At 41.7% G+C, this 26589-nt stretch overlaps 1 protein-coding gene across 2 annotated transcripts in view; it reads left to right on the top strand.

Moving 5' to 3' along the window:
* Window positions 1–18683, top strand: part of SLC39A14 (solute carrier family 39 member 14) — a 57297-nt gene extending 38614 nt beyond the window's left edge. The window contains exons 2-9 of one of the 2 annotated variants that reach the window (XM_027853915.1): window positions 1491–1763; window positions 5472–5658; window positions 6813–6982; window positions 11611–11733; window positions 12617–12805; window positions 12949–13156; window positions 14292–14476; window positions 15428–18683. In XM_027853915.1, coding sequence (XP_027709716.1) covers window positions 1506–1763; window positions 5472–5658; window positions 6813–6982; window positions 11611–11733; window positions 12617–12805; window positions 12949–13156; window positions 14292–14476; window positions 15428–15574 — 1467 coding nt within the window. In that variant the 5' untranslated portion in view covers window positions 1491–1505 and the 3' untranslated portion in view covers window positions 15575–18683. Of the gene's footprint in view, window positions 1–1490; window positions 1764–5471; window positions 5659–6812; window positions 6983–9686; window positions 9857–11610; window positions 11734–12616; window positions 12806–12948; window positions 13157–14291; window positions 14477–15427 lie in introns of both variants that reach the window. The other variant, XM_027853914.1, reaches the window with a different exon arrangement.
* The last annotated feature ends 7906 nt before the right edge of the window (window positions 18684–26589 follow it).

Raw genomic sequence — 26589 nt, forward strand, 5'->3', positions numbered from 1 at the left:
AATGGGGTCACAGAGAGTTGGGCAGTACTTGAAAAACAATAGTACAATGTCATTTGCAAACAGAAGCATCTGGAGGACTCCATCTGTAGGGGACTCTTCTTCCATTTGGACTCTGCATTCGACGCCCTCTGTGATTGTGCATAAATGCCTTTTGCAAGCATGTGCCTCCCTGTTTTGGAACCCACTTCATATTAATAACCACAGTTATCTCTAATGTTTTTATACCCACGAATCTTTTATGATTTTAACGTATACATAGGAGACATGTTTGAGGAGAGCCTTGAAGATGTCTTTTTACAATTTTTTCATAATCAACAAGCATTAAATAAAGTGGGCATTCTTACATTTGTCATATCTTTCAGTCACTTGCGGGACTGTGAAGTTGTGACCTGATACATAGTTTTGTTTATAAAATTTTACCACCTATTCCTTTCTTATATCATCATCTCAGCATTGTACATGGCACTGACTGGTTTCTTCTCCACCTTTTTGTCCTGCAACATCCTAATTTCCTGACAATAATACTGTTTCCTCCATCTTTCTTCCTTCTCAGTTTCCCTCCATTAGGGTGCTAAAAATTATGTTATGAAATAGTGGAAAATAATAGGTAAGGTGGGGCCCATTGTAAAGGATTTTGTTTTATTTTATTTTGCAGGTTAAGTGACTTGCCCAAGGTCACACAGCTAGTAAGTGTGTTGAGTCTGGATTTGAACTAAGGCCCTAGGTCACACAGCTAGTGAGTGTCTGAGGCCGGATATGAACTCAGGTCCTCCTGACCCCAGGGCTGGTGCTCTATCCTAGGTGCCTCTATAAAGCACTTTAATGCCTAGGCAGAGGAGTTTGGAACTGATAGAGTAATAGGTAAGCATTAAGGAGCTAAAGGACATTTATAAAGGAAAATTGATGAGACTTGCTGACTCTATGTTAGGGATGAAAGAGTAGGAAAAATCAAAGGTGAGGAGTGGGATGAAATATTATTGTACCTTAAGAAATGATGAAAAGAATGGTTTCAGAGACACCTGGGAAATCTTGGACTAACTTATGCAGAACAGAGTTAACAGAACCAGGAAAATAATTTACACAATAACAACATTGTAAAGAGGAACAGCGTTGAGAGACCTAAGAACAATAACCTACCACGATCTAGAGGACCAGTGATGAAGACGGGAGTAAAAGATGCGTTATGAGACCTCCGTTCTTGGACACAGCTGATGTGGGAATTTGTTGTGTTTGGCTATGTTTATTTGTTAAGTAGGGTTCTTTTTCTTTTTTCCTTTTCTCTAATAAGGGGTTGGGGTAGGAAGGAGGGAAAATAAATGTTTGTTCATTGAAAACAATTACTTTAAAAAAATAGAGAGTCAGAGATGATATCCAGATTTTGAACCTGAGTGAGGAAAATGGTGGCAGGAATGACGAAATTGGAAGGGGAGCTAGTTTGTTGGCATGTGGAAGGCTGAGGCTCATTTTTACTTGGCTCTTTCTTCTTGTAGCCTCATCTGGGCGCCATGAAGTTTCACCAAGCCCCCCAGAGCCTCCTGTTTATGCTGCTGTGTTTCCTGGGCACTGCTTCCAGAGCACGTGCCTCGTCTCTCGGGCCACCAGCCATCACTGCCGCCTCCTTCCTCGAAGACCTCATGCATCACTATGGTGAGGCAGACACCCTCACCCTGCAGCAGCTGAAGGCCCTGCTCAACCGCCTCGACGTGGGAGTAGGACGGGACAACATCACCCAGCCAGAGCTGGAACAGAGGAATCTTTCCAGGGTAAACATACTCTGTCTCATCTAGCCCAGGAAGGAGTAGCTGGCAAATAGGCCAATTCTTCATCCATGTGTCTGTAGCATAGAACTGTTGGGTCTCCAGTATTGGCTTAATCATAGCAGTAGTAGTAATTCACATTTCTCATTTAAGGTTTGCAAAGGATTCTTCTCACAACAACCCTGTATCATGTAGGGCATTTCTGTATAATAATCTTAGTGCAGTTTTAAGCTCTCAGAGCTTAGTATCTGAATTTTATAAATGAGGAAGATGAAATTTAGAAAAGCTCATAGCATCAGAGCTGGAAGAGATCTCAGAGATGATCTGGTCTGGGGATTCCTAACCATTTTTGTGTCACGGACCCCTCTAGTAAAGCCTATGGACTCCTTCGCAGAATTGTGTTTATAAAGGCATAAAACAAAAAATTGGATGAAAAGAAAACTGGTTATATTGAAATGCAGTTATTAGACTTTAAGAAAACAAAACAAAACAAGTTTATGGACTCTAGGTTAAGAATCTCTGATCTGGTCCATTTTACAGCTGAGGCAGTTGAGGTCCTAGGCCACAAAGCAGTTCACTCCAGGTCACACAGCTAATGAATGGCAGCCCTGTACCTAGTGCAAAGGATGTAGAAAAGATTTAGAGTGTTTGCAAAGCATTTATTATGGGGTAGGCACTATTTTACGTGCTGGGGATTCAAATACCAGGAAGCAGAATAGTCCCTACCCTTAAAAAGTTTGTATCTTACTGTGGGAAGACAGCGTATAAAGGCAAACTGGAAAGTAGGAGGACGAGGACGTGCCATTTGGCAAGGGGGACAAGAAAGAGAGGTCTGGAGACTTGAGTTGTTAGCAGTGGGTAGCATGTGAGGCCCCCAGCCCCTACCCCTGACGTTGTGGTATGGGCAGACAGTCACCAGTCAGGAAAGCAGGGCCTCACCTGGAGAGATCTCCAGGATGGGAGGGCTACTCATAAGGAAGAGGAGGACCAGAAATCCAGAGAAGCAAGGTCAGTGAGAAGAGTCATGATCCAGTCTTCAAGGAGGAACCTAGGCCAGCTGGAAGGTGAGACTGAACCTTGGGACAACTGGAGAACAGCACAAGGTAGCACATATTTTAGTGCTAAATGAGATAGTTCAGAGGATAAGGAAGTCACTGAGGGTTGAGTAGTTGGAGCAGGAATCAACCTGGGCCTTCAGAGGGGGCCAGGATTTGGCTAGGAAAAAGGGAAGCCATTCCAGGCCAGGGGAACGCGGAAGGCACTGAAGTAATGCTGATGATACCGGGGATTGATATGGCACATGGCACTTTGAGAGACTGGAGAGACCTGGCTGGGAGACCTAGCTTTAAGTCATATCTTTGATGCATCTTGGTTTCATGACCAGAAGGAACCTTTTCCCTTCTCGCTGCCCCAGCTAACTTTTTAAGACTAAATTACAGATGAGTTGCTGATCTGTATTTGTGGAGGGAGTTTACACATAGGGAGTCTCCTGCTCCCTAAAATCAGAGGTCTGAACTCCCAAAAAAGTCTGCACAGCACTTTGTCATTTGATCCTCATAGAAACCCCTTCAGATAGGTTTTACAGATACTCATTTTACAAATGAGGAAACTAACAATCAGAGAGGGCAAGTAACCTAGGGCCAGAAAGCTGGAGAGTTACGTAAGGTGGTCTTCTAACTCAGGTCTCTCCTGACTACAATTCTAATAAGTTTTCCACTGTGCTTTACTATTGCACAACACATGATGTATTCCTGGGGGAAAGGAGGGAGAAGAATCTGAAAACATGACAGTGGTCAGCCCTACTGTGTGCACAAAAAGGAATAGGCCACCCCCTTGTGCCTAGGCTGCACACCTTCTCGTCTCTGCCCGTTTCTTTCAAAAGGAGGGTGATTACGGCGGTGATGGGGCTTGAGACCATGCCATAGTGAGATTCAGTTTTGAAGCCAGAGCTCAGAGGAGCATGATAGGTACCCCCCCATGTGAGGGGCTGTCAGATGGAAGAGAGGTTAGGCCATTTTCTTTGTGTCCAGAGGGCAGATCTGGTTAGCACTGGGTACTGGGCAGGGCCTGGGTGCCTCCTCCCTGGATAACTGGAGAACTCCTTGCCAGGTGTGTTGGGGTGCGGGTTAGACGAGGTCCTTTCTGCTAAGGTCCCTTCTGACTCTCCACTTCTGTGACTTAAGGCTCCTTTCTTGTGCTGCCTTTGCTGTGAAGCCTTGCCTGATTTTGAGCACTTGCATGTACTCCACTCCCACTTCCAGCTCAGGGTGTCTTCTCCCTTCTCAAAGTAACTTGAGATCCCTCCTTATCTGGTTCTTTCCTTTGCCCCCTCCCTTCTTTAACGTGTGTTTATCTCTCTGTATGCTGTATCCCTCTAGAGCTACAGAATGTGAGCTTCAGGAGGCTAGGGAGTATAGTGGATAGATAGTGTGGGGCCCAGTCAGGAGGACCTGACTTTAAATCTTGTTTCAAACATTAATTAGTTGTGTGACCCTGGGAAAATTACTTAGCTTCTCCCAGCCTCAATTTCCCCATCTGTAAATTAGAGATAATAATAGCACCTACCTCACAGGGTTGTTGTGAGAAAATGAGGTAACACCTAAAGCTTAAAGTGTTATTTAAATGCTAGTTATCATTATTATTATTATCAGGGACTGTGTAGTTTTTCATTTTTGTCTCCCTAGCGTTTTGTGAATGGTAGGCACTTATGTTTATTGAATTGAATCATAGTAGAGGATTCATATTCCTGAGTAGAAATGAACAAAAAAGTCAGATACAGTCAGTTTGCTAAAATTCAGCAGAATGTGTTTCCAGAAAGCACCGTGCTATGCAAAATCTCAAAATAAAAACCACAGTGCTTATGGGGAAAATGGTATTAGAGGTACAACACTCAGAAACTTTACCATGAACAGATGAAAAAGCATTAGAAACTAATATAAAAATGATAGCACGCTTTTTGTACAGGTCAGATGTTTGAGATAGATAGATAGATATCTCTATATTCATATATATATATATATAAACACTACAGTAGCTGTTGCTCAGCCTGCTTCCCAGTTTCCAGGGGCTAGGCTGGGAGCCTTGATCATGGTAGAAGGTTGGGAGTAGGGACAAGGTCACACCAGCCTTCCTCTACTCACAGCTCCCGCTGTACCAGAAGGTAGACAATTAATGTGGTACTTGACCTTGACAAAACTCTGACGTTTATAGAAGTGCGTGTTTAGAAGGGTTGCAACTTGTGAGTTATAGTGAAGCACGCCACAATTTTCTGTGTTCTCAGTTGTTTCTCAAAATCAAACACACACAAACTTGACATTCAAATAATGGTCAAAATGCTGCTAACATATCAGTTGCGTTGGAACAAATTTTAACAAGCATTATAGCAGAAATGATTGTTCAAAGGTGGGGTCAGTTCATGGTGAGCCTTGACCCATCCTGGCTGCTTTTTAATGAAGAAGCTGGAAGAGGTGTGGAGAAGGTGGGAAATGGGGTGGGGGATCAATTCATAACTGCCATTACCTGAATGTAATTGGCCTTTAGAAGGGAAGAGAGTTCTGGGCTTTCAAGGCAGCTTCATCACAAAAGAAATCAGAAATTTGTAAGCTTCCAGGAATATAGGAAACTGTTCGTATCTTTTTGAAAGACAAAGCAAAGCTTTTGGACTCACAGGGACCTTTCGTTTGTCCTTCCTCTCAACCCCACTTTTCTCACCAGTGTTTTAGCTCTGCAGACCTCTTTGCTGCCCATAATTTCAGTGACCAGTCGAGGATCGGCAGGTCTGAGTTCCAGGAATTCTGTCCCACAATCCTGCAGCAGCTGGACTCTCGAGCCTGCACCTTAGAGAACCAGGAGAATGAGGAGGACGAGCAGACGGAGGAAGGGAAACCAAGTGCAGTAGAAGGTAAGCAGTTGGTCAGAGGCATCGGTGTCTGAGGACCATGCTGCTCCCCGCTCTGGGCTTCCTCAGCATTCCGTGTGTGCCACCAGAGGTGGCCTGGTAAGGTGGCACTGTTGGGGCTCCTGATGGTGCTGGTCTCTCCCCTTCCTAGTGTCTCTCTAGCCAGGGTACAGTGAGGGGAGAGCAACAACTGTACCATCAGCTTCTATTCAGTATTCTGTCCCTGATTCTGTCCCAGCCAGGTGTCGAACTCACATGTTAGGCCTGGCTTAAGGCTATCCTGATTTCCTGACAGTTGAATACTCCTATCTGACCAGACTTTAAAAATGAACCACAAAGTAACGGTTGTGTAGTGGCCCAAGCTCTCCTTCAAGGCCCTCCATGATCTGGCCCCATTCTACCTTTCCAGACTCATCTCCTGTGACTCTGCTCCACAAATGCTCCCTTCCCACCAAACAGCACATTGCCCCCTGGTAACACGCTGGGCTTCTGTTGTCCCCCCACCCCCCACTTTGATCATGCCCATTGTCTGTTCTTGGAATGTCCTGTCTGTTCATCTAAATCCTGCCCGGTTCAAATCCTCCTCTCCCCACTCCAGCCAGCCTTGTCCCTCACTGACCACTCTAGCTCACATAAATCTTTCCCTCTTCTAAAATCATAGTCATTACCAGGCCTGCTCACTTGACAATTAATCATATACTGCCTTGTGATATCTCTCGTATGGTCTGTTATTGTCTTCTAACTCACCGCTCAGGTACAAATTGTAAGCGGCAACCTAGGATTTATCTCCCAAGTCACGGATGGGTTGAGGTCTGCTTCAGTGGAGAGAGTTCTCATACTGGAAGCTCCCCCACAGTGACAGATTCTCAGCCCTTCTGTTTGAGTGTGATTGTTGAACTTTTTGTGTATTTATGTCTTTAGTTTCTAAGTAGATTGTAAACTCTTCAAGAGTAGAGCCACCACGTCTTTGACTTCTTTGCCTCGCCCATAGGGCTGAACTCAGAGCAGGTATTACCCAAGTGTTGGTTGGTTGGCTCCAAAAACATGTGGGCACTGGACAGGGCCCTCCTCCCCAGGAGAAGCCCCTCAAGTCCTCCGCCGCCCTCTCCCCCTGCCCTTGGTAACCAGGGCTGCTGTCTGTTCTTATTCCTCCACAGTGTGGGGCTTTGGTTTCCTCAGTGTGTCCCTGATTAACCTGGCTTCTCTCCTGGGAGTTGTCGTCCTGCCCTGCACCAAGAAGACCTTTTTCAGCCGTGTCCTCACTTATTTCATCGCCTTGTCCATTGGAACGCTGCTCTCTAATGCGCTCTTCCAGCTGATCCCAGAGGTGTAGTAGACCAGAAAAAAAAACCAAAAACACAGTTTTCTTTTTGCGTCGACAGCTGGGATTTCCATCAGCTGACTTCCCACCCCCCCATTTCATCCCATTCACTCACCCAATCGCCATCCAGAAAATAAAATTTCTCTTTTGTGCTGAGCCTCGACACCAAAGATGCTTCTTCGTTTTGGATCTCTAGGACTTTCTCTTACTCTTCCATAATCCCAGAAGGCTCTCAGATTTGTCTCTGGTCTCTTCAGGCAATGTCAAGTGCAAGGTTCTTCCCTATTCCTTCCTTCCTGTTCCTCTATTTAGAATTCCCATGTACCTTGCCTTATCTTTTTTTTTTTTTTTTGGTCCATACCTGTGATTTCATCAGCATGGAGAACTTCATTTGTGGAAATTCCCTCCACTAGTACATATCAGTAAGTCCTCTGCAAATTATAGCCTTCAAAATTGCCTTTAAGGCACTTACACGTATCAAGAGGCAGGATGCGTATTGAGGCTTTCCTGACTTTGAGGCTGGCGCATTATCCTATTCCTGGGACCTACTATTCTTCATAGTCTCTCATTATGGGAACTAAAAGGGCAGCTGGTACTTCTGGGAACTTCCTGCCTTGGGTAAATGTAACCCACTAAGGGCATGTGTTCCTTGGGTCCTTAGTAACTGCCCTTAACTCATGATCCTGGTGAGAAGTTAAGCATGACCACAAGGAAGAATCCTCAAAGATGAAATGGGGATCTGGGAAGGAAGGAAGGAAGACCATTCACAGTATGGCTGATAGAATTAGCATGGGTGTTTCTAGTTGTGGTCTTCAATTGAAGCATTCAGAGAGCCATACAGAAAACAAAGGCAGAAGAGAATAAACACAGGAAAAATGGGTAGAGAGAGTTATTTTGGTAGTGCCTGACCAACTAACTGTCTAGACCTTGCATCTTGACACTTTCCTGATAGAGCTGGTTTCCTGATGGCTTATTGGGGCTTTTGTGAATTATGAAACATTAATTTTGGTTTTTAATTATGTGATTCAAGAGCTGCAAAGATGATACCCAGTTTGATGATCTTCCTAACGGAAGGAAAGTCTGCCCAAAGAGTAAGTTCTTAATTAATGCTTGCTTACTGTTGACTGACCGCCCTGGCCCCCTAGCTGCCCTTTGTAACCAGTAGGTAAAAAAAACAACAAAACCTCATGCCCTGGCCAAACAGAATTTGGAAATCTCTGGACTTCTGCACTATTCCTTTTAGGAATGAGGTCTGTAATCAGATGAATTTTTCCTTGGGTTAATCTCTCAGCAGCAGTTCCAGGAAACTCAGCTAGTTTTGAGTCAAGGGCAGGTGAACTTTTGCCCCTTTTCTCAGGGAAAAAATTAAAAGCTGCCTGGCCTCTAAAGTCCCTTTTATCTCTTTGCCTGAGCAAAGTCTAGGCCTTTTGTACATTACCTACCCTTCCAACCTCCCATTTAAAGTTCCTATAACATAACTAAACCCCTGGATTGTAAGATGAACAGGTTTCCATTCCTATAGGGGAGAGATGACAGAAAGACATAGACTGGCATCTCACATAAACCCACCCAAGATACTTACAAAGCCAAATGAGGTTTCTCTGTTTGACCTAAGGTTTGGCAGCTTTGGCCAATGCCAGTCAAAAAGACCTCATCAAATGTTTCCCTCTCCACCCCCTACTCTGACCCAGGGCAATCCTCATCTTCTTGGGTTATTGTTTTTACAGCTCTAAAAGTATGATTTTGTTTTCTTATTTGACACGAAATGCCTTTTTAGCCTAATTGAGTGGAAATGAAATGATTATGCACATGCTCCACTCCTGTCATGGTTCACAGGTGCCATTTTCTGGGATCCTGATGGCACTAGTATTTGACACAGCGTGATTCAAGATGATGGCTGTGGCTCAGGGTCTGTGAAGGAACTGGGACATGGAGTGTGTGACACTGGGAAATGCTGAAAGAAAAATTGTACAATGATCAGGGCGGTCCTAGAGCTCTGTCTTCTAAGTTTAGGTCTCCCAAAAAAGAGGACTAGGCAAGTCTAGAATATAAGACCCTGAAGGAAGTGGGAAGAGGCCCTAATTCCTTGTCTACCCTTCTTCTTATCCCTCCACCTTACCATGCCCACAAATTTTGTATTTACCTTCCATTACTGATCCAAATAGTAGTAGTGTGTGTGTGTGTGAATACATACTGGAGATTGGATTGACCAGGCAAAAGTACCAGGTGGAATTCTGCCTGCTCCCATCTGTCTTTGCTTCTGTAGAAGCAAGATGCTTTAGGTCCAAAAACTTTTGTGGTCATAGAGAGGACTCACGATATGTGTAACCACACTGCTTGTCATTCAGAGGTTGGCAGATGTGCCTGCAACAGCTTTTGGGAGAATCACTTGGAAGGAAACAGGAACCCAAGCTACAGGGCTCGAAGGCCGCCTTAAAACTCCTCATTGCAATCTGAATCAATTCATTAAAATTTTTTCCAACTCAAATCACTAACAGATGTTCTGTTTTCTCTCTCCCTCCCTATTTCTCCCCAACTCTGATTCTCCTTTTCTTCCCCCCTGTAAATCCCCTCCGCCCCTCCCCGGACACCAAACAAACCCTTTCCCCTTCTCTCCCCATTTCCAATCTTCTGAAACCTACGGGTTGATCTTTGGGGGCCTTTTCTCCTTCCCTTTCCCCTTTGGGTGGGGTTGGCCTCCCGACCGCAGTGTGGGGATACGGTCTCCTCTGCGTGACCGTCATTTCCCTCTGCTCCCTCGTCGGGGCCAGCGTGGTGCCTTTCATGAAGAAGACTTTTTACAAGAGGCTGCTGCTCTACTTCATAGCTCTGGCGATTGGAACCCTCTACTCCAATGCCCTCTTCCAGCTCATCCCTGAGGTATGCCGAGGGCCTCCCCACGTGGGAGGAGGTCTGGTCTCGGGGGGATGGGCGGGCTCTAGTGGGGAACCTTCCACTTTCGTGGAGGTGTGGAGAGCACTCCTGAGTCCTGCTTTTAGCTTGAATGAGGACTCCATCTGACAGAATCAGATTACTTGGTGCTCTCCCTTCATCCCCTGCTTGAGCTCTGGGCTCTCTCTTAACCGCAAGTAATCAGTTCCTAACAGTGTAGGTTCAACTCAAAGGTCTGTTTGGTTTCTGCAGTGAAGAAGTGAGAAAAATCACCAGAAATTGGGTCTTCTTTAGCGGCTTCATTCTCCTTTGTTTGGAAAGGTGGATGTAGGGCAGTGGTGACACAGATGAGGTCATTTCATGGTCAGGATTTGCATGTGTTCATGGTACCTTTGTCCCCTTGCATAGCTGAACTGGCATGTTCTCCACAGTGGGGAACAGTGTGCAAATATTTAGAAAGTTTGGTAATCAGCTTCTGAGATTCTTAATTTGACTGTGGTGTAACCATAGTTATTTACTGCCTCTCCGGCTCATGAGGTTTTTTCAGTCAGTTGTCTCTGGCAGATCTGGGCCTAGCTGTAACTGAGACAGACACAGAATAATACAACTCCGTGTTTGTATTTCTTCTGCAAAAGCGTTTTCATGCCTGTTTTCTCAACATGATTTTTATAACAACCTCGTGATAGATAAGGCAGGTGGTTTTCTCCTGCTTTTAGATAAGAAAGGTAAGTGATTTACCCAAGTTAGTGGCACAGCGGAGAGCAGGAGCTGGATACGTAGACTTCTTCCAGGTGCAATGACTGCAGACCACAGCCTATTGATGTTGAAGGAGAGAGATGAGTTGCCTGTATCTTACTCAGCGTGTCTTTGAGGTAATTTGGCTCCTGTAGGTGGCATGACAGTTTATTCTGTCCACAACTATTCTGTACATCCAGACAGCCTACTGATTGTTTAGGATTATTTGCATATAATGATGTTATTGGAAAAAGGGTGGGAGTTGCTCAAGCCTTTTAAGAAAAGTCAGATACAGGGGTGGGTCTCCCAAGCTCATCCAGTAAGTGAACCTAAGGTTCACATCTCCTGACTTCTAGTCCTGTCATTGCTTCCTTAGTGGAAATGGGGAAGTGCAGGAAGAACCTAGAACAAAAATTGAAATGTGATGGAGTTGGTAGTCTGCTTTCTCATCTGTCTGCCACGTGCATTTGTGCCCGGGAAGGGACAACAAGTCTTCTGGCATAATGAGGAAATGGATTTCCTCTTACAGATAGTCTGATTTACATCATTTCCTTTGTGCTCCTATATAGTTCAGACAGGGACATTCTTTAAGTAAGAGGAGAAGATAGCACGTTGACGTTCTAGTCAAATAGAGTTGATTGCTTAATTGAAGGAGCTTAACGATGAAGATGTACTTTGAGGGAAAAAATATTAGGAGATTCAGAAAAAGCAGGTTTTGCCAAACTAGAGGTAGGTACCCATGGTGGTGTTATGCCCAAGGTCACATCCCTACAGCTTCTCTGTTCTCTTATTTAGATACAAGCTATAGGTTTAGGAGAGCTTTTCTCAGAAAGCATCTCTGAACAGGCCTAAGAGTCCTGTATCAATAACTTCCATGGTTGAAGAAGTCTTGGCTTGTTAAATCACTGTAGTAGTCTAGGATGTTGGTGCTTATGTTCCTAGAGCCAGAGGGCCCCAGTGATAGTTTTACATTGCTGTAAACTCATCCTGTTGTTCTGGGTCCACAGGCTTTTGGATTCAATCCTCTAGAAGATTATTATGTCTCAAAATCAGCAGTGGTATTTGGAGGCTTTTACCTCTTCTTCTTCACAGAGAAGATTTTGAAAATGCTTCTCAAGCAGAAAGATGAGGTGAGGCTGAAGGGGCTGGCAAAGGAATCTCTCCTAACAAGGTTCTCTTCTCAAATAATTTTTATATATTTTATGTTATTACCATAAGTCCACTGAACTTTCACATCTTCTCATGGTGTTATAAAGTGTGTTTGCATCTCACCTCATGGGTAGACCAGTGGGAAGGAGATCCAGATTAAGAAGTGATTGACCCAGGATGACAGCTCTAGTCCAATAACATGAAAATATTAACATCCCTTTGGTCTTCTTCTAGTACCAAATGGCAGCTCTCTTCTCAGGGTTTTATCCACATGGGGTGAGACAGAGAATAATAATTGTTTTTGAAATATGACAATAAAATGATGTTGCTTCTGGTGTTGCTTGTTAATTGACTGTAATTAACTAAAGAAACTATTCTAGAAGAAGAGTTATAAGAATGTTTTGAGTAATGTCAGTCTTGTTAAAATTAGGTGTACATATGTATAGCTTCCCAAGGTGATAACCTTGAAGGGGTGGAGGGACTGTGGTGTTCATGGCTCTTTCGGATATTACAAGTTTGGATATGTTTGTTTAAAAAAAAATACAAGTTCATTTTATAGTCGTATTTCATACTACCTCATGTCCTCTTTTATTGTTATCTTGTACAGTAAATCATATTTACACCTTTTGTTATTATTTAACTTTGCAAGTATATTATCTTGTCTCTCCCAACTAGATTGTAAGTACTTAAGGCTGAGCTCTATGTCTTATATTTCTTGATATCTCCCCATGGTACCAAGCAAAATTTTCTCATGCATAGTTAATACTTAATAGATACATGTTACTTTTATGGACGATAAGGAAAAGAAATTCCTCACTGTTAGTTGATCACTGCCATGTGTCCTTCATCTTCCTGTCCCTCTAGCATCACCATGGACATAGCCATTACGTTTCTGAGACTCTCCCTTCGAAGAAGGACCAGGAAGAGGGGGTGACTGAGAAGTTGCAGAATGGAGACCTGGATCACATGATACCACAGCACCTGAATAGGGATCTGGAAGGCAAGGCCCCAGGGATGGATGAGAAGGTCATTGTAGGCTCTCTATCTGTCCAGGTGGGTCTTCATTTGTTGAATGTCAGAGAACTGTATAATTTGTGGTGGAGCTCTGGAGGTGTGGTTCTCCAACCCTTTGCAGGAAAAGCTCTCTTTTCTCTCTAATATTCTTATCGGTTGGGGGAAAATTGGCTCTCTTATAGGACCTGCAGGCATCCCAGAGTGCATGTTATTGGATAAAAGGTGTCCACTACTCTGACATTGGCACGTTGGCCTGGATGATCACCCTGAGTGATGGCCTTCACAACTTCATTGATGGCTTGGCCATTGGTGCCTCATTCACCGTGTCTGTTTTCCAAGGCATCAGCACCTCAGTGGCCATTCTCTGTGAGGAGTTTCCACATGAGTTGGGTATGTAGAGGCCTTCTTGTTCTGACTGTACCTCTCACACTTATACCCTTTATGGGACCTATGCATTCCTACTTCCAATTCCACGAAAATACTTTTTATAATCATTTGTAGAATGTAAGGACCATGAGGGCAGGGATTGTTTTGGTTTCATTTTTATATCCCCTGCACCTTCCATAGTACTTTACACATAGTAAGTGTCTAATAAATGTTTTAATTGAACTAAATTGAATTGAATTAAAACCTAATCTGGTTTGAAATTTAGCCACTGCCTCTTGCAAGAGATATTGGCCAACTTTGAATAGAGGCCGCCTAAGATTTTCTCTCTCCTTATTCTCCTGTATAATATGATTATGAAAGACAAGTCTATTCCACCGCCTCACTGTGTTCTCGAAGACTTTACCCATGGAGTGCAAGCTTTAACAGGTCTCACCAAACTGGAATAGTCCCAGCCATGGGCTGCCTGTCAGTTAGTATAGGCCCAGGCCCACTAAATGCAGAGAGGGTCATCACCTGAAAGTTGACCATCAGATGAGTGAATTTTTTTCACCTTCACAGCAGCTCATGAAAACCAACTCCCTAGGCAAGAAGGGGTTGTTATCTTTGTCAGTGTGCCCACTGTCCACACTGATGAAATTACGCATCTTTCTAATTTTAACATGACATTTTTAAAGAGACGTTATATATCCTATGCCCATTCTCTCCCTGACTTAGAGCATTAAAAAGCTGTCAGAAGTCTAAGCTGGAGTTTCTGTGAAACCAGTTAGCTGCTAAAATGTGAGTCAGAAAAAGGAAATGAGGATTGTGATGAATTTACACGTTTTACTTCTCCATCAAAAAGACAGAAATCAAAGCCAATTCTAGTCTGTATGTCTTTATTAATTCATGTGAATTAGTTTCTGTCACTGGGCTTTGGGCGTTTGGCCAGTTTTCCCAGTCATAGGCAACTCCAAAGCCTTTGGATGGATTTGCTTGTACTCTCATTTGTTTTAGGATAGGATGTTTGGGTAAACCCTGGTTATCCATGAACTTTGTCTTTGAAAGTCTGTCCCTTCAAACTTTTTCCATCTTCCATAACCTGTGTTATCCTAAATATCTTCATCTTATTTTTTCCTCCTTCCTTCGCTCACCTTTTTAGGAGACTTTGTCATTCTGCTGAATGCTGGAATGAGTATCCAACAGGCTCTATTCTTCAACTTCCTCTCTGCCTGCTGCTGCTACCTGGGTTTGGCCTTCGGGATTTTGGCTGGCAGTCACTTTTCTGCCAATTGGATCTTTGCTCTGGCTGGGGGAATGTTCCTCTATATTGCCCTGGCTGATATGGTAAGTCTTCAAAAGTTAATGCCAATTGGGAAGAGCTGAACTTGGTCCTTACATTCTTTACATGAGAAGGCCTCTCAAGAAGATATTATGTTCCATAGGGAAGTGTTGTGAGCACCTTATCATATGAAATAATATGTGTACAGCACTTTGCAAACCTTAAAGTGGTATGTAAATGCTAGTTTTTTATTATTATCATTTTTCATCAGGGCCCTGACTTAATGATACTTAAAGATTGTAAGACAGTTTTCACAAGAGATGATAAATGTGTTGACCATCCTGGTCCATTATTTTTATGGAATGCCCCAGGCTCTCTTGGATCTTCAAACATGTACGTCATCCTTAAATTTGCTAAGTGGTTGGGCCATGTTGCTGTATTTCCAGCACAAAGCATTCCTAAAGACTGTGGTTGGGCCATGTTGCTGTATTTCCAGCACAAAGCATTCCTAAAGACTGTGGTTGGTCTCAGTTGGCTCATTCCCCACTAATAGTGTGAGGCTTAGGGTACAAGCTAGTGAAAATCCAGCTTCCTTTCTCCAAGCCACAAATGGCCATGGGCACAAGTGTATACTTGTTATATATGGCTGGCTTCAATAGCTGCTGTAGCCCACACCACTGCTGACTGCATTTGGAGGCAGATCAAGTCATAACTGTACTGTATACATAATAAAAATAGTTGCTTCTTTTTGCTAAAGGCTTATTTTCAGCCAGAGTTTAAAAGCTAGGAGGGACAGGACCTTTTTTCCTGTTACTCCAAAGTTGTAATTGCCATGGAGAAAAGCTGGGCTTATGTGACTATTAAATTCTACCTGCTGCTGCTGTTGCCTTCGCTTCTTCCACATGGGAATCATAGCAGCCTTCAGAACTTGCCGGGACGTGTGCTGGGTTAATAGGAAGATGTGTAAGGACAAAACTTTAACACTCTCATTCTTGGTTTTGTTTTTTCTTCCCCAGTTCCCAGAGATGAATGAAGTTTGTCGAGAAGATGAAAGGAGCGGCAGCATCCTAATTCCCTTTGTCATCCAGAATCTGGGCCTGCTCACAGGCTTCACCATCATGCTAGTTCTCACTATGTACTCAGGGCAAATCCAAATAGGGTAGTGCCACACTGTCAATAGTGAGGCTGGCAGTGAAACACACTGGGGTACCCTGTCAACAGGTAGCACTGGCTTGAGAACTTAATTTCAACAAAGCACGACAGAAGAGGCGTTTCTGTTAAAGGCTATTCTGTGGACTGCATTCCCTCATCTAAATGTCAGCTCTCTTAAAAATATTGAATCCTAGAATAAACTGCCCTAGTAACTGGTTGCTAGGTAGTGCTTCCCACCCCTCTGCCCGCTCTCTTTTCCCAAAATGACTCTGGACACTGAAAATAACATGGAAGACAGACGACCCAGCTTCTCTCTTTAGCCACTTTCTGGTATTTCTCTGTGGACAAGCCCTGCTGGCAGTGGTACCATCAGACTCCAGAACCTGTTTCCTTTCTGATTCAGCACATATCCCAGATTCTAGAACACAGAACTGTAACTAGTTGTCATTACTTGATATTAGGAGATGCATCTGGACCTCACCATGTCCCCTTTTGAGAAAAGTTCACCTTTTATGTAGAGAAAAGATCCATCTCATCCCTTCAGAGTTTCTTTAGTTGCCCCATGCTTTTCAAAGGGAATGGGGCTAAGGATGTTTTATGAGAAGGATCTATTGAGTGGGGAGAATGAAGGCAAAAATGAGAAGAAAAACGAAACCACATTTCTTCTGCATTGATGACAGCCTCTCCTTCCTGAGGGACCATTGTGTGTTGAGTTCCCACAGGCATCCCCAGCATGTCATGACTTTTCCTCTCTTCCAAACTAGTTAAACAATAGACATGACTACTACTGTCTTAGCCTCTTCTTTCCTCCAGAGTGACACTGAGAATGGAGGAAAGGGGTTCCTCCAGCTTCTTGCCCCTTTAGAAGCATCTCCCTGGAGTATTCAGGGTGCTCTAGAGAGGAGATTGTACACATCTTCTCCCCAAGTCGACCTCTATCATAGAGGCAAGTTGAGGGGTAGACAGATGGAAGAAGAGTGGGGCTGGCCAAGATTCAGAATATGCTAAGGGGAAAATAGTGCTGTGACTGGACATGGTGAAGTGTGAGGTCAGAAGACCTTGGTTTGAGCAGTGTAGGGGACTTAATGATTGCACTGTGAATTAGTTTACAATGCCACTGCCTATTGTAATGCTTTCCAAGAAAAACAAAATAGAGATAGTAGTGGGATTGGTCCTTGATAATACCGACTTTCTAAAGAAGATGGATATGCCTGTTGAAGCTAGAATCCAGCCCTAGGGAGTGATGGTGTGGTCCGAACTTTGGCTTCAAGGGATAGCTGTTCCCCAAGTTCACTAGGTGAATTGATTTATTATTATCATATTGATAACGTCTAATTCTTCAGCCACTTGGGCAGTGAAGACCCCTGGAAGCCATTTAGGCAATGCCTCACTGTTGCAACCTAGGGGCTGTCTTGGCTAATACTCATTTACTTAATTGGGAAGGTTGGTAGTTTACTGCTAGCATCTATGAAGTTTTTCTTTTCTTCTCATGTGTGCAAATGAGCATAGGGCTGATCTGTAAGAAAAGGTACTGCAACACCCTCCATCATGTACTAATTAAAAACAGCATCTTTTTGGGGGGGGGGTCCCCTGGGAAACTTTCCTCCTGCCACTATCCTGTAGGGGAAAAAAAGTGAGGGAATTGCTGACGGTTCACTCACTGACAAGAGTTTTCCTCTTTGTTTTGCTTATTGGCTTACATAGGCTGAGGGGCTAAGTAAAGAGAACTTTTGGCATTAAGGATTGTGGGATGTACAACTTTCATCAGAATTAAGGTCCGCTTGTACCAAAGAGCTGTTTCCTTGGATTTTGGAACCTATCTTTCTCATTTTAAATCAACCCTTTTGCTTCTTTTTTTCCCCAGAAATGCTTTTAGGAGCTGGAGAAACCAAATCTACTATAGATGATTCTCCTGTACAGGAGAACCAGCAGAAAACCTTTATTTTTCTTAACTCACATTTATATTAAAATGTATAAAGTCTCTTCTAAAGGATTCTGCCTTTCCAAAATAATATCAAACTCTTGGCCTTAGAGGAGAATCAATTTAGGGTCGATGGCTTCCTGATATAGGAGAGTTAGTTGTTCAGTGGTATAAAAATTATTTTAAATTACTTAAAAATCTGAAACATTTTAAAATATGGCATTTTCTTCTTTCTTGCATACATAGTAACTTAAGAACTTTCCCTTCTCCTATAGCTGCCCCAAGGAAGTTCACATTACAATGTAAAATGGTAAAGGGGTCAATTATAGCAAGGGGAAGGAACATCCAATATTATTGCTATAGATTGAAAGCTTCCATTAGTAACGGAGCTGCTTCATAGGCTGAAAATAAGGCGGTTATGTATAGGTGGAAAACTCAATGACATTTTAATATGCATTCCCCCCCCCCCTTTTTAACTGTTGAATGTACAGTTTTAGAGCAATTTGATATATAGATGTCTACAGATTATACTATATCTCTACCATCTGCACCCCCACTTTTACTGCCTTTGTGGGCTAGCTCTATTTTACTCTCTGAAATAGGGGAGGATTGAGATGGGGGAAGAGGAGAGAAAGTGGTAGAAGTTTAGTGCGTCATCCCCAGGGAAGGAGAGAACACAAAGGTAGGTTATCATACTATTCCCTACCACTTTTGGGGGAGGCAGCCTTCCCTTCCGTTCCTAGGCCACAGGGTTATTCTCAGCCTTTGCAGAGTTGGGAGCTGGGTCGAGGTGAGAATGTTTGGAGAAGTTATCACTTGAATGCCCCTTGTTGGCACATTCTTCAACCTTTATTCGACCTTCATCCTGAGTTTGTAAGAAGCCCTTCAGTCAGCCTTCCCAATGGTCTGTTCTTAAATGAGCCATCTGCTAACACAGTTGTCTCAAGATGATTATTTGAAGAGGCGCTCTATTATTTCACTTAGCAGTACATATTGCATTGAGAGTATGCAAAAGGGGAAATCAATTGAGTTTTTATTGTTCATTTCTTTTTACAATTCTACAATTCCATCACAGTGTTCTTTTAAAAAAAACTCAGGTGTTATAAGAAAAAAAAAACAAAACCCAAAAATATATTGTCATGTGGACTGTAACCATTTTATTTGTAAGATTCTATAAATAAATTTATATTCTGTAATGACTAAGAATCCTAAGCGTGTCTGTTGCCAAGCTACAGGATTAAGCCAGTCTGTGGGGTAATGAAAGTTTTTAAACACAAGATGGCGCAAGTGTACGCAGCTTTTTTCCAGGGAGTGGGATGGAGTTAATTCAAACTCAGTCCTGTTCCTGGGTGGTTTCTTCTTGCCCATTCTGAAAATGGGCAGCATACTCATTTTTTGAAAGTAGTTTCACTGTTAGATAATTCCTGGTGTCATTGATGTTGGCAGTAGAGAGTTTGGTAAGATTTTCTAGAGAAATTGTATCTCTATTTTCCCACCCCAAAGGAAAAAGTTGTTGGATTAGCTTAGTTCATTAAAGTCACATTTCCAGGGGCAGGAGGAGAGGGAGAGGGAATATGGGATAGAATTCCCTCTTCTGTCCAAAGAGCCATCCTGTATAACAAAGAATTTTTTTAAAATAAAAAGCAAAGAAAAATTCAGCAAAACCAATAAACTTATCTGATGTTATTAAATACAGTGTTCCACACCTAAGGACCTTCCTTCCAAAGGGAGTGGGAGGTATCTTCTCTTATCTCTTTCGGGGCCAAGTTTCAAAAGAGTTTTAAAATCAGAACCTGAACCCATCCATATGTTGATTTGTCATCATCATGCATTCATGCAGAGCAAGGTTCTGAAAGAGGAAGAGGACACATCTATACAAAAATATTTATCACAACTCTTTCTGTAATGTCAACTGGAAACAACAGGAGTACCCATCAGTTGGAGAATGACTGAATAAATCATGGTAGTAGTATATGAATGTAATGGAATATTATTTTGACAAAAGAGACAGAGAAACTTAGGAAGATGCAGAGTAAACTAATAGAGAGTAAAGTGAGCAGAATCAGGCGTACAATTTGTACAACATCATAAAGATGAGTAACTTTGAAAACCTATAGAACTGACCAAAGCAATAACTAACCAGGATTCCAAAGGACAGGTGATGAAGTATGCTACCCATCTTGTGACAAAGATGTGATGGATTAAAAATATAGAATGAGACATACATTTTTGGATATGGCTAGTGTGGGAATTTGTTTAATTGCATATTTGTGGGGGGATTTGGGGGTTTTTTCCTTGATAACAGAGAAAATATTTTTAATTGAAAAAATTAATTTTATAAAACAAGATTGCAGCACAAAAGTAAATCAAGAAACAAACCTATATTAGAAGAGTTTCCATCCTACTTCTGCCTCTCCCTCACCAAAAAAAATAATAATAATTATAATAAATTGAAGAGCAATGAGTCCTATATATGAGTCCACTTAAATATGCCATACCAGTTGTAAGTTTTTCCAAATGACAAAACTTTTGGTGTTCCCAGAACCAAATATCTGCTTATAGTATGCTATATTTTGTCTGTAAAAATACTGACTGTCCTATCAGCTAGATTCTGAGTTATTTTCCTAGGAGTGATAGATTTACTCATAAATTGTTCCACCCCCATCAGTCATTCAAAAGCATTTATTAAGCCTTAGCTATTTGGGGGGTATTGTGCTGAGCAGTGGAGATGCAAAGAAAGGCAAAAACAATTTCTCCCCTCAGGGATCTTACAGTCTAACCAAGAGGCAACATTCAAATAACTGTATACATAGTATATACCAGGTGAATTGGAGATAATCTCTGAGGGAGGCGGGAAGGGAGGGAATGAACCTGGAAAGGCCTCTTCCACGAGATGTGATGTGAGTTGAGTCCTAGAAATCCAGAAGGCAGAAACTAAAAGAAGAGTATTCCAATCATGGTGGCCATCCAGTAAAAAGGCAAAAAACGGGGATGGAATGTCATATGCAAGGAACTGCAAGAAGGCCCATGTCCTTGGATTATCCCTTCATTCTTCTCCAGGCTGTAGTTGTGACTATCCCAGACTGTCTCTGCAGTGCTCCAGAAACCTCTTCACCCTAGAAGATGACCTCACACAATGAAAATGACCTCTTCTTCTCCAGTCTCCGCCTCTGGCTGGTTCTTACCATAACTTCCATTTTAAGAAACTGGCCCAGGCCAACTACATCTTCATTCATTTCTAGGACACATTCCTAACTTTTATACGTGTGGTCTTCCTCATTAGAATATGATCTTCTTAAGGGTAGGGCCTATTTTTGCCTTTCTTTAAATCTTATTTTGTGCCTGGCACATAATAAGCAGTTAAATACTTGTTAACTTGACTTAAATTGGATTGTAGATTATACAGAAAGGATTGAAGTGTAAGAAGAGAAAGGTAGAAAGAGGCCTGGTAGTGAAGAGTGTTGAATGTGCCATAGACTAAGTGGGTTTGATTTGTGACCATGACAGAATCCAGCTGTGCAAGATGAAGGGCTAATAGGATGATTCACACTTTAGATATTGGTCATGTTAACCCCTGGCTCTCGTCAAGCAGCCTAACTCTACAGAGTTTAAGAAGGTATTATAAATGGGCAGCTTCATGGTACAGTGGATAGAGCACTGGACCTGAGTTCAAATCTGGCCTCAGAAATTTACTAGCTGTGTGATATCTGGTAAATCATTTAACCCTGATTACCTTTAAAAAAAAAATTAGGTATTACACTAGGTAAAAATGTTAATTGCCAGAAGTTGTTGATTTTATTCTATATGCTACAAAGATGTAATGGTCAAGACTTGCAAATCAAAATTCTCTAATTTTATATCCCAGTTCCTCTTCTTTCTAGTCTATATTTTTTTTTATCTATGGAGAAATGTCTTAATGCCTATTATGTGCCAGGCATTGTGTGAAACACTAGAAATATAAAAAAATGCAAAATACAGCCCCTCCTCTCAAGTCACAGACTAAATTGGGGGGTGAGGTGGGGAAACACATGCCGTTATCTACAAACAATAAATTAAAGAAAATTAACAGAAGGAAGTCACAAGCATTAAGGTGGAAATGAAGAAAGGCTTCTTGTAGAAGGTAGAATTTTAGTTGAGACTCGAAGGAAGTCAGGTAAGCCAGGAGGCAGAAAATTCAGGCATGGGAGAAAGCCAGTGAAAACACCAGTCAGGAGATGAAGTTTTTCTTCTGTGAATAACAGCAGTGAGATCAGTGTCATTCAATGAAAGGGTAACTGAGGGAGGGAGAGAGTAAGATGTAAGAAGACTGAAAATGTAGGAAAGATCCAGGTTATGGAGGACTTTAAAAGACAGATTTTATATTTGATCCTCAAAGTTACAGGTAGCTACTGGAGTTGATTGAATAGGGAAAGGAAAGAAACAGGCATTTATTAAGCACCTACTATGTGTCAGGAACTATGCTATAAGCATCTCACTGTGCTCTATGTGTATCTCATTTGATCTTTACAACAACCTTGTGAGGTAAGTGCTATGATATCCATTTTACAGTTGAAGAAACTAAGGCAGAGGTTAAATGTTTGTCCAAGGTCACATAGCTAGTGTCTGATGTTGGATTTGAACTCAGGCAGGTCTTTTTCTCTCCAAGGCCAGTATTCTATCCACTGTGCCACCATCAAGGGAGGGTGGGGGTGGGAGGCAGGGGGTGACAGGATCAGGTTTATACTTTAGGAAAATCAGTTTGACTGGAGTGAGGCAAGACCAACCAGCAGGGTATTAGAACAGAAGCTGATAGTTTCATATAGAAGCCATTTCAGAAACAAAGGCAAAGCACCAATGTAGAGTATTCTGAGTCAAGGAAAAAAGTGTGCCCCATACTATTTTCAGGAGGCTACTCTCTGCTCTTAATCAACTCATATAAAACAATTAGATTTCTTGGAGTCTTGGTAATATTGAATAATCTTTTTCTTAAAATAATTTTATGTAAATGTAATTATACCCCAAAACCAACTTCAAAATACTTTAAAATTATACATAAATATTCTAAACCACCTAGAATTGAAGGTTAATATATACATTTAATTTCTTTTAACAAAATAATCTTATTTACTTCTGTGTCCCTATCCAACCTCTTCTTCTTTGTGAATTTTCTTAGATTTTTTTGCTTTTGTTTATGTGTATATTATTTAAAATCTGCTTTCTTTGCTGCATTACTTTGTCTTTCCCTATTTATATTCTTCATGTTTGTTGCTTTTTAGTTAAGCTTTTTTTTTCAATAAGCATAAATCCACTTTCTCTCCCTCCTACCAACCCCTCCAATTAAGAAAGAAAAAAAAACAAAACCCCTGTTACAAACAGGCATAATCAAATTAAACAAATTTTCCTACTGGCCATGTCCATAAAAAAGCGTCTCAATCCATACTGTGAGTCTTTTACCTCTCTATCAGGTGCTAAGTAGTATGTTTCATCACAAGTTCTCTGGAATCATGACTGGTCATTATATTCATCAGAGTTCCTAAATCTTTCAAAGTTGTTTGTCTTTACAATATTGTTGTCATTGTATAAATTGTAGTCCTGGTTCTGTTCACTTCATTCTGCATCAGTTTATACAAATCTTCTCATGTTTCTCTGAAACTATCCCCCTCCATCATTTTTTATAACACATTAATATTCCATCATATATACCATAGCTTGTTTCCCAATTTGTGGGCACCCTATTGGTTTCCAGTTCTTTGCCACTGCAAAAAAAGAGCTGCAAATATTTCTGTACATCTTTTGATTTTGTTTAGGCCTAATTCCTTCTTTAATCTAGTCTCTCTATAATTTCCCTTCTTCATTCTCCCCTTTACCTGTTGAACTAATGTATTTTTTTTTAAAGGCCATTGGGGTTAAGTGACTTGCCTAGGGTCACACAGCTAGTAAGTGTCAAATGTTTGGTCTGAGGCTGGATTTGAACTCAGGTCCTCCTGACTTCAGGGCTGGTGCTCTATCCTAGCTGGCCCTGAATTAAATGTATTTCTATACGTGTGTGTGTGTGTGTGTGTGTGTGTGTGTGTGTGTATTCTTCCTTCCTCTGACCAGTTAAAATGAGATTAAGTGTCTGCTGCTCCCTTCACCTTTTCTCCTTGTTTTTATAGACTTCTACTTGAGCACCCCCATTATGTGAAATAATTTTCCCTAACCTCTCTCCCTCCCCCCCTCCAGTATATTCTTCTTCCCCTCCCATTCCATCCTTCTTTTAAGATCATCTAGACATAACCGAACTATTTCCAGATCTTTTGTCTTAGACTGCCTCTATGAATCTTGATAATGACTGAGTTCAGAGAGGACACATGTATCATCTCTCTATTAGAATATAACCAGTTATCCTTGTTTAGTCACTTGTGATTATTCATTCATGTTTATCTTTTTATATTTGTCTTGACTCCTGTGTTTGCATTTTAAAATCTCTACATAGCCTTTTATCAGAAATGCTTGAAAGTCCTCTATTTCATTAAAAATCATTTTGCTGGGTAAGTTATTTTTGCTTGTATGCCTATACCTTTTTCCTCCTGGAGTATCTTATTCCAACCTGTGTTCCTCTATAATGGTGGCTACTAAATTGTGTGCATTTCTGACTGTAGCTCCTTGGTACTTAAATTTTTTATTTCTGATTGCTTACAGTATTTTGTTTCCTTCAATCTGGAAACTCTGGATTTTGGCTCTAATGTTCCTGGAAGTTTTTGTTTTAGAATTTCTTTTAGGAGCTGACCAGTGAATTCTATTTCTATTTTGTTTTCTTCTTCTAAAAAAAATTGTTTTAATCTCTTTTGTCTCATGGAGTCATTAGCTTCTAATTGGTCCATTCTACTTTTCAGGAGTTTGCTCCTTGGGTATGATCTGGTACTTCTTGTTCCAAGCTGTTAATTCCCTTCCCAATTCTTTCTTCCCTAGCTCACATTTCTTTTCCATTTTTTTCTTCAAGCACTCATATTTCATTTTTAAAACCTTTTAAACTCTTTTTTCAACTCCACCTCTTTTAAGAATTCTTGTTGAACTTGTGCCCAAGCTGTTTTCTTTGAGATTTTGCTTGCAGATGTTTTGGAGTAATATATTTCTGAGTTTGTGTCTTGAGCATTCCTGTCACCATAGCAGCTTTTTATGGTAGAATTATTTTTTTGTTTGCTCATTCTTCTAGACTACTTCCTAACTTCAGACTTTGTCCTAGGGCCAGGTTCTGCACACTTTTGGAGAAATGTCTGGGCTGGTCCTGCTGCTGCTTTCAAAGCAGTACTCCCAAAGCAGTCTAATCCAGGGCAAAGTCTGATCATTAGCCCCCTGATCTGAACTCTGCAGTTTTCTGACCAGGATTCAGTTTTGAGCAACAGGGCTGTGGACTTACTCCATTTCTAGTTTTAGTAGACTGCTGCTAGATTTAGCTACTAATAGCCAGCTGGAAAGTTCTGCTGGTTCAGAATGACAGAACTGTAGGCTTCCCTTTGGTCTGGGATTGAGATTCTGTTTATTCCCCTGCTGGCTTCAGACTGGACTTTAAGCTGGATCTACAACCCTGTTCACTCTAGGGGTCAGAGCCCACAGCTATTGCTTGCTGTTGAATTTGCTGCCTGTTCAGGACACAGGCCAGGGTAAAGAGACTGGTCTGTACCCTGAAATGCCACCCCTAACTGCAGGTCTTCAGGATGCCCTGAATCAGTGACCCAGAACTAGGGAGTAAGCAACACAACTGCCATTTGGCACCTACTCCTGCACCCTGCACAAATTTAGACACTTCTACACTGGATCTGGGACCTCCTCTTGACACAGTGTACTGTGTCTTCCTGTTCTGGAATGCTGCATGCAGTCGTGCTCCTGGCCAGACTCTGTCCCCAGTGTCAGTCTCCCTGTGCTGACTTGGTCTGGGAAAATCACAATGATTTTTCCCCCTTGAATTTCTCAATTAGAATTTGGTCTGGGGTGTTTTCCAGATGTTTAGAGGTTGGGTTTGGGAAACTCACTGTACTAGGCTCTTCCTCATATTTGTCACTTTCTGATGTCATAACATTCTATTAATTGTTCAGCCATTTCCCAGTCATTGGAAATATGAGTTACTTCTAGTTTTTGTTCGGCTTGCTATTACAAATAAATGTACTATGAATATTTTTATACAGATAGCTATTTTTTTCTCTTTAATAACATCCTTAGGGGAAAACTCCAGAAGTGGGATCACTAGGTCAAAACAAGAGCAGTTTTTAAGTTGTTCTTGTATATGACCACACTACTTTCTAAAAAGACCCAATTAGTTCACAGCTCCAGCAGCAGCTTAATTGTTTGCCCATTTGGGTAGCTAGGATAGAGAACTGACCCTGGAGACACATAACACTTACTTGCTGTATGACTCTGGGCAAATCACTTACCCCTAAATGCCTCAAAAAAATTTTTTTTGCCAGTCTGAGTGGGGTAGTACTCAGTTATTTTAATCATGGTTTCTGTGATTATTAGAAACTTTGAGTGGTTGTTCAAGTGGTTATTGAAAATTTGTTTCCTACCCAGCAAAACTGAGTATAATTCTTCAGGGTAAAAAATGATCATTCAATGAAATAGGGGACTTTCAAGCATTCCTGAGAAAAAGACCAAAGCTGAATATAAAACATGACTTTCAAATACAAGACTCAAGTGAAACATGGAAGAGGTAAACAGGAAAGAGAAATCATAAGAGACTCTTCAAGGTTGAACTGTTTACATTCCTGCATGGAAAGATGATATTTGTAACTCACGAGTCCTTTGTCAGTATTAGGGTAGTGGGAGGGAAAAATTATATGTATGTATAGACAGATAGATAGATAGAGGGCACAGGGTGAGTTGAAGATGAAGGAGTGATGTCTGGAAAATAAAATTAAGGGGTGAGAGAGGATTATACTGGGAGAAGGAGAAAGGGAAAAGTAGAATGGGGTAAATTACCTCACATGAAACAGACAAGAAAAGGCTTTTACAATGGAGGGGAAATGAGGGAAGGTGAGAGGGAATGAGTGAATCTTATTCTCATAGGATTTGGCTTAAGGAGTGAATAACATACACAATGGGGTATGGAAATCTATTTTACCCTACAGGAAAATAAGGGGGGAAGGGGAC

This window comes from Vombatus ursinus, unplaced genomic scaffold, assembly GCF_900497805.2.
Source record: "Vombatus ursinus unplaced genomic scaffold, bare-nosed wombat genome assembly UNPS02010219.1, whole genome shotgun sequence".
NCBI classification, from domain to species: Eukaryota; Metazoa; Chordata; class Mammalia; order Diprotodontia; family Vombatidae; genus Vombatus; species Vombatus ursinus.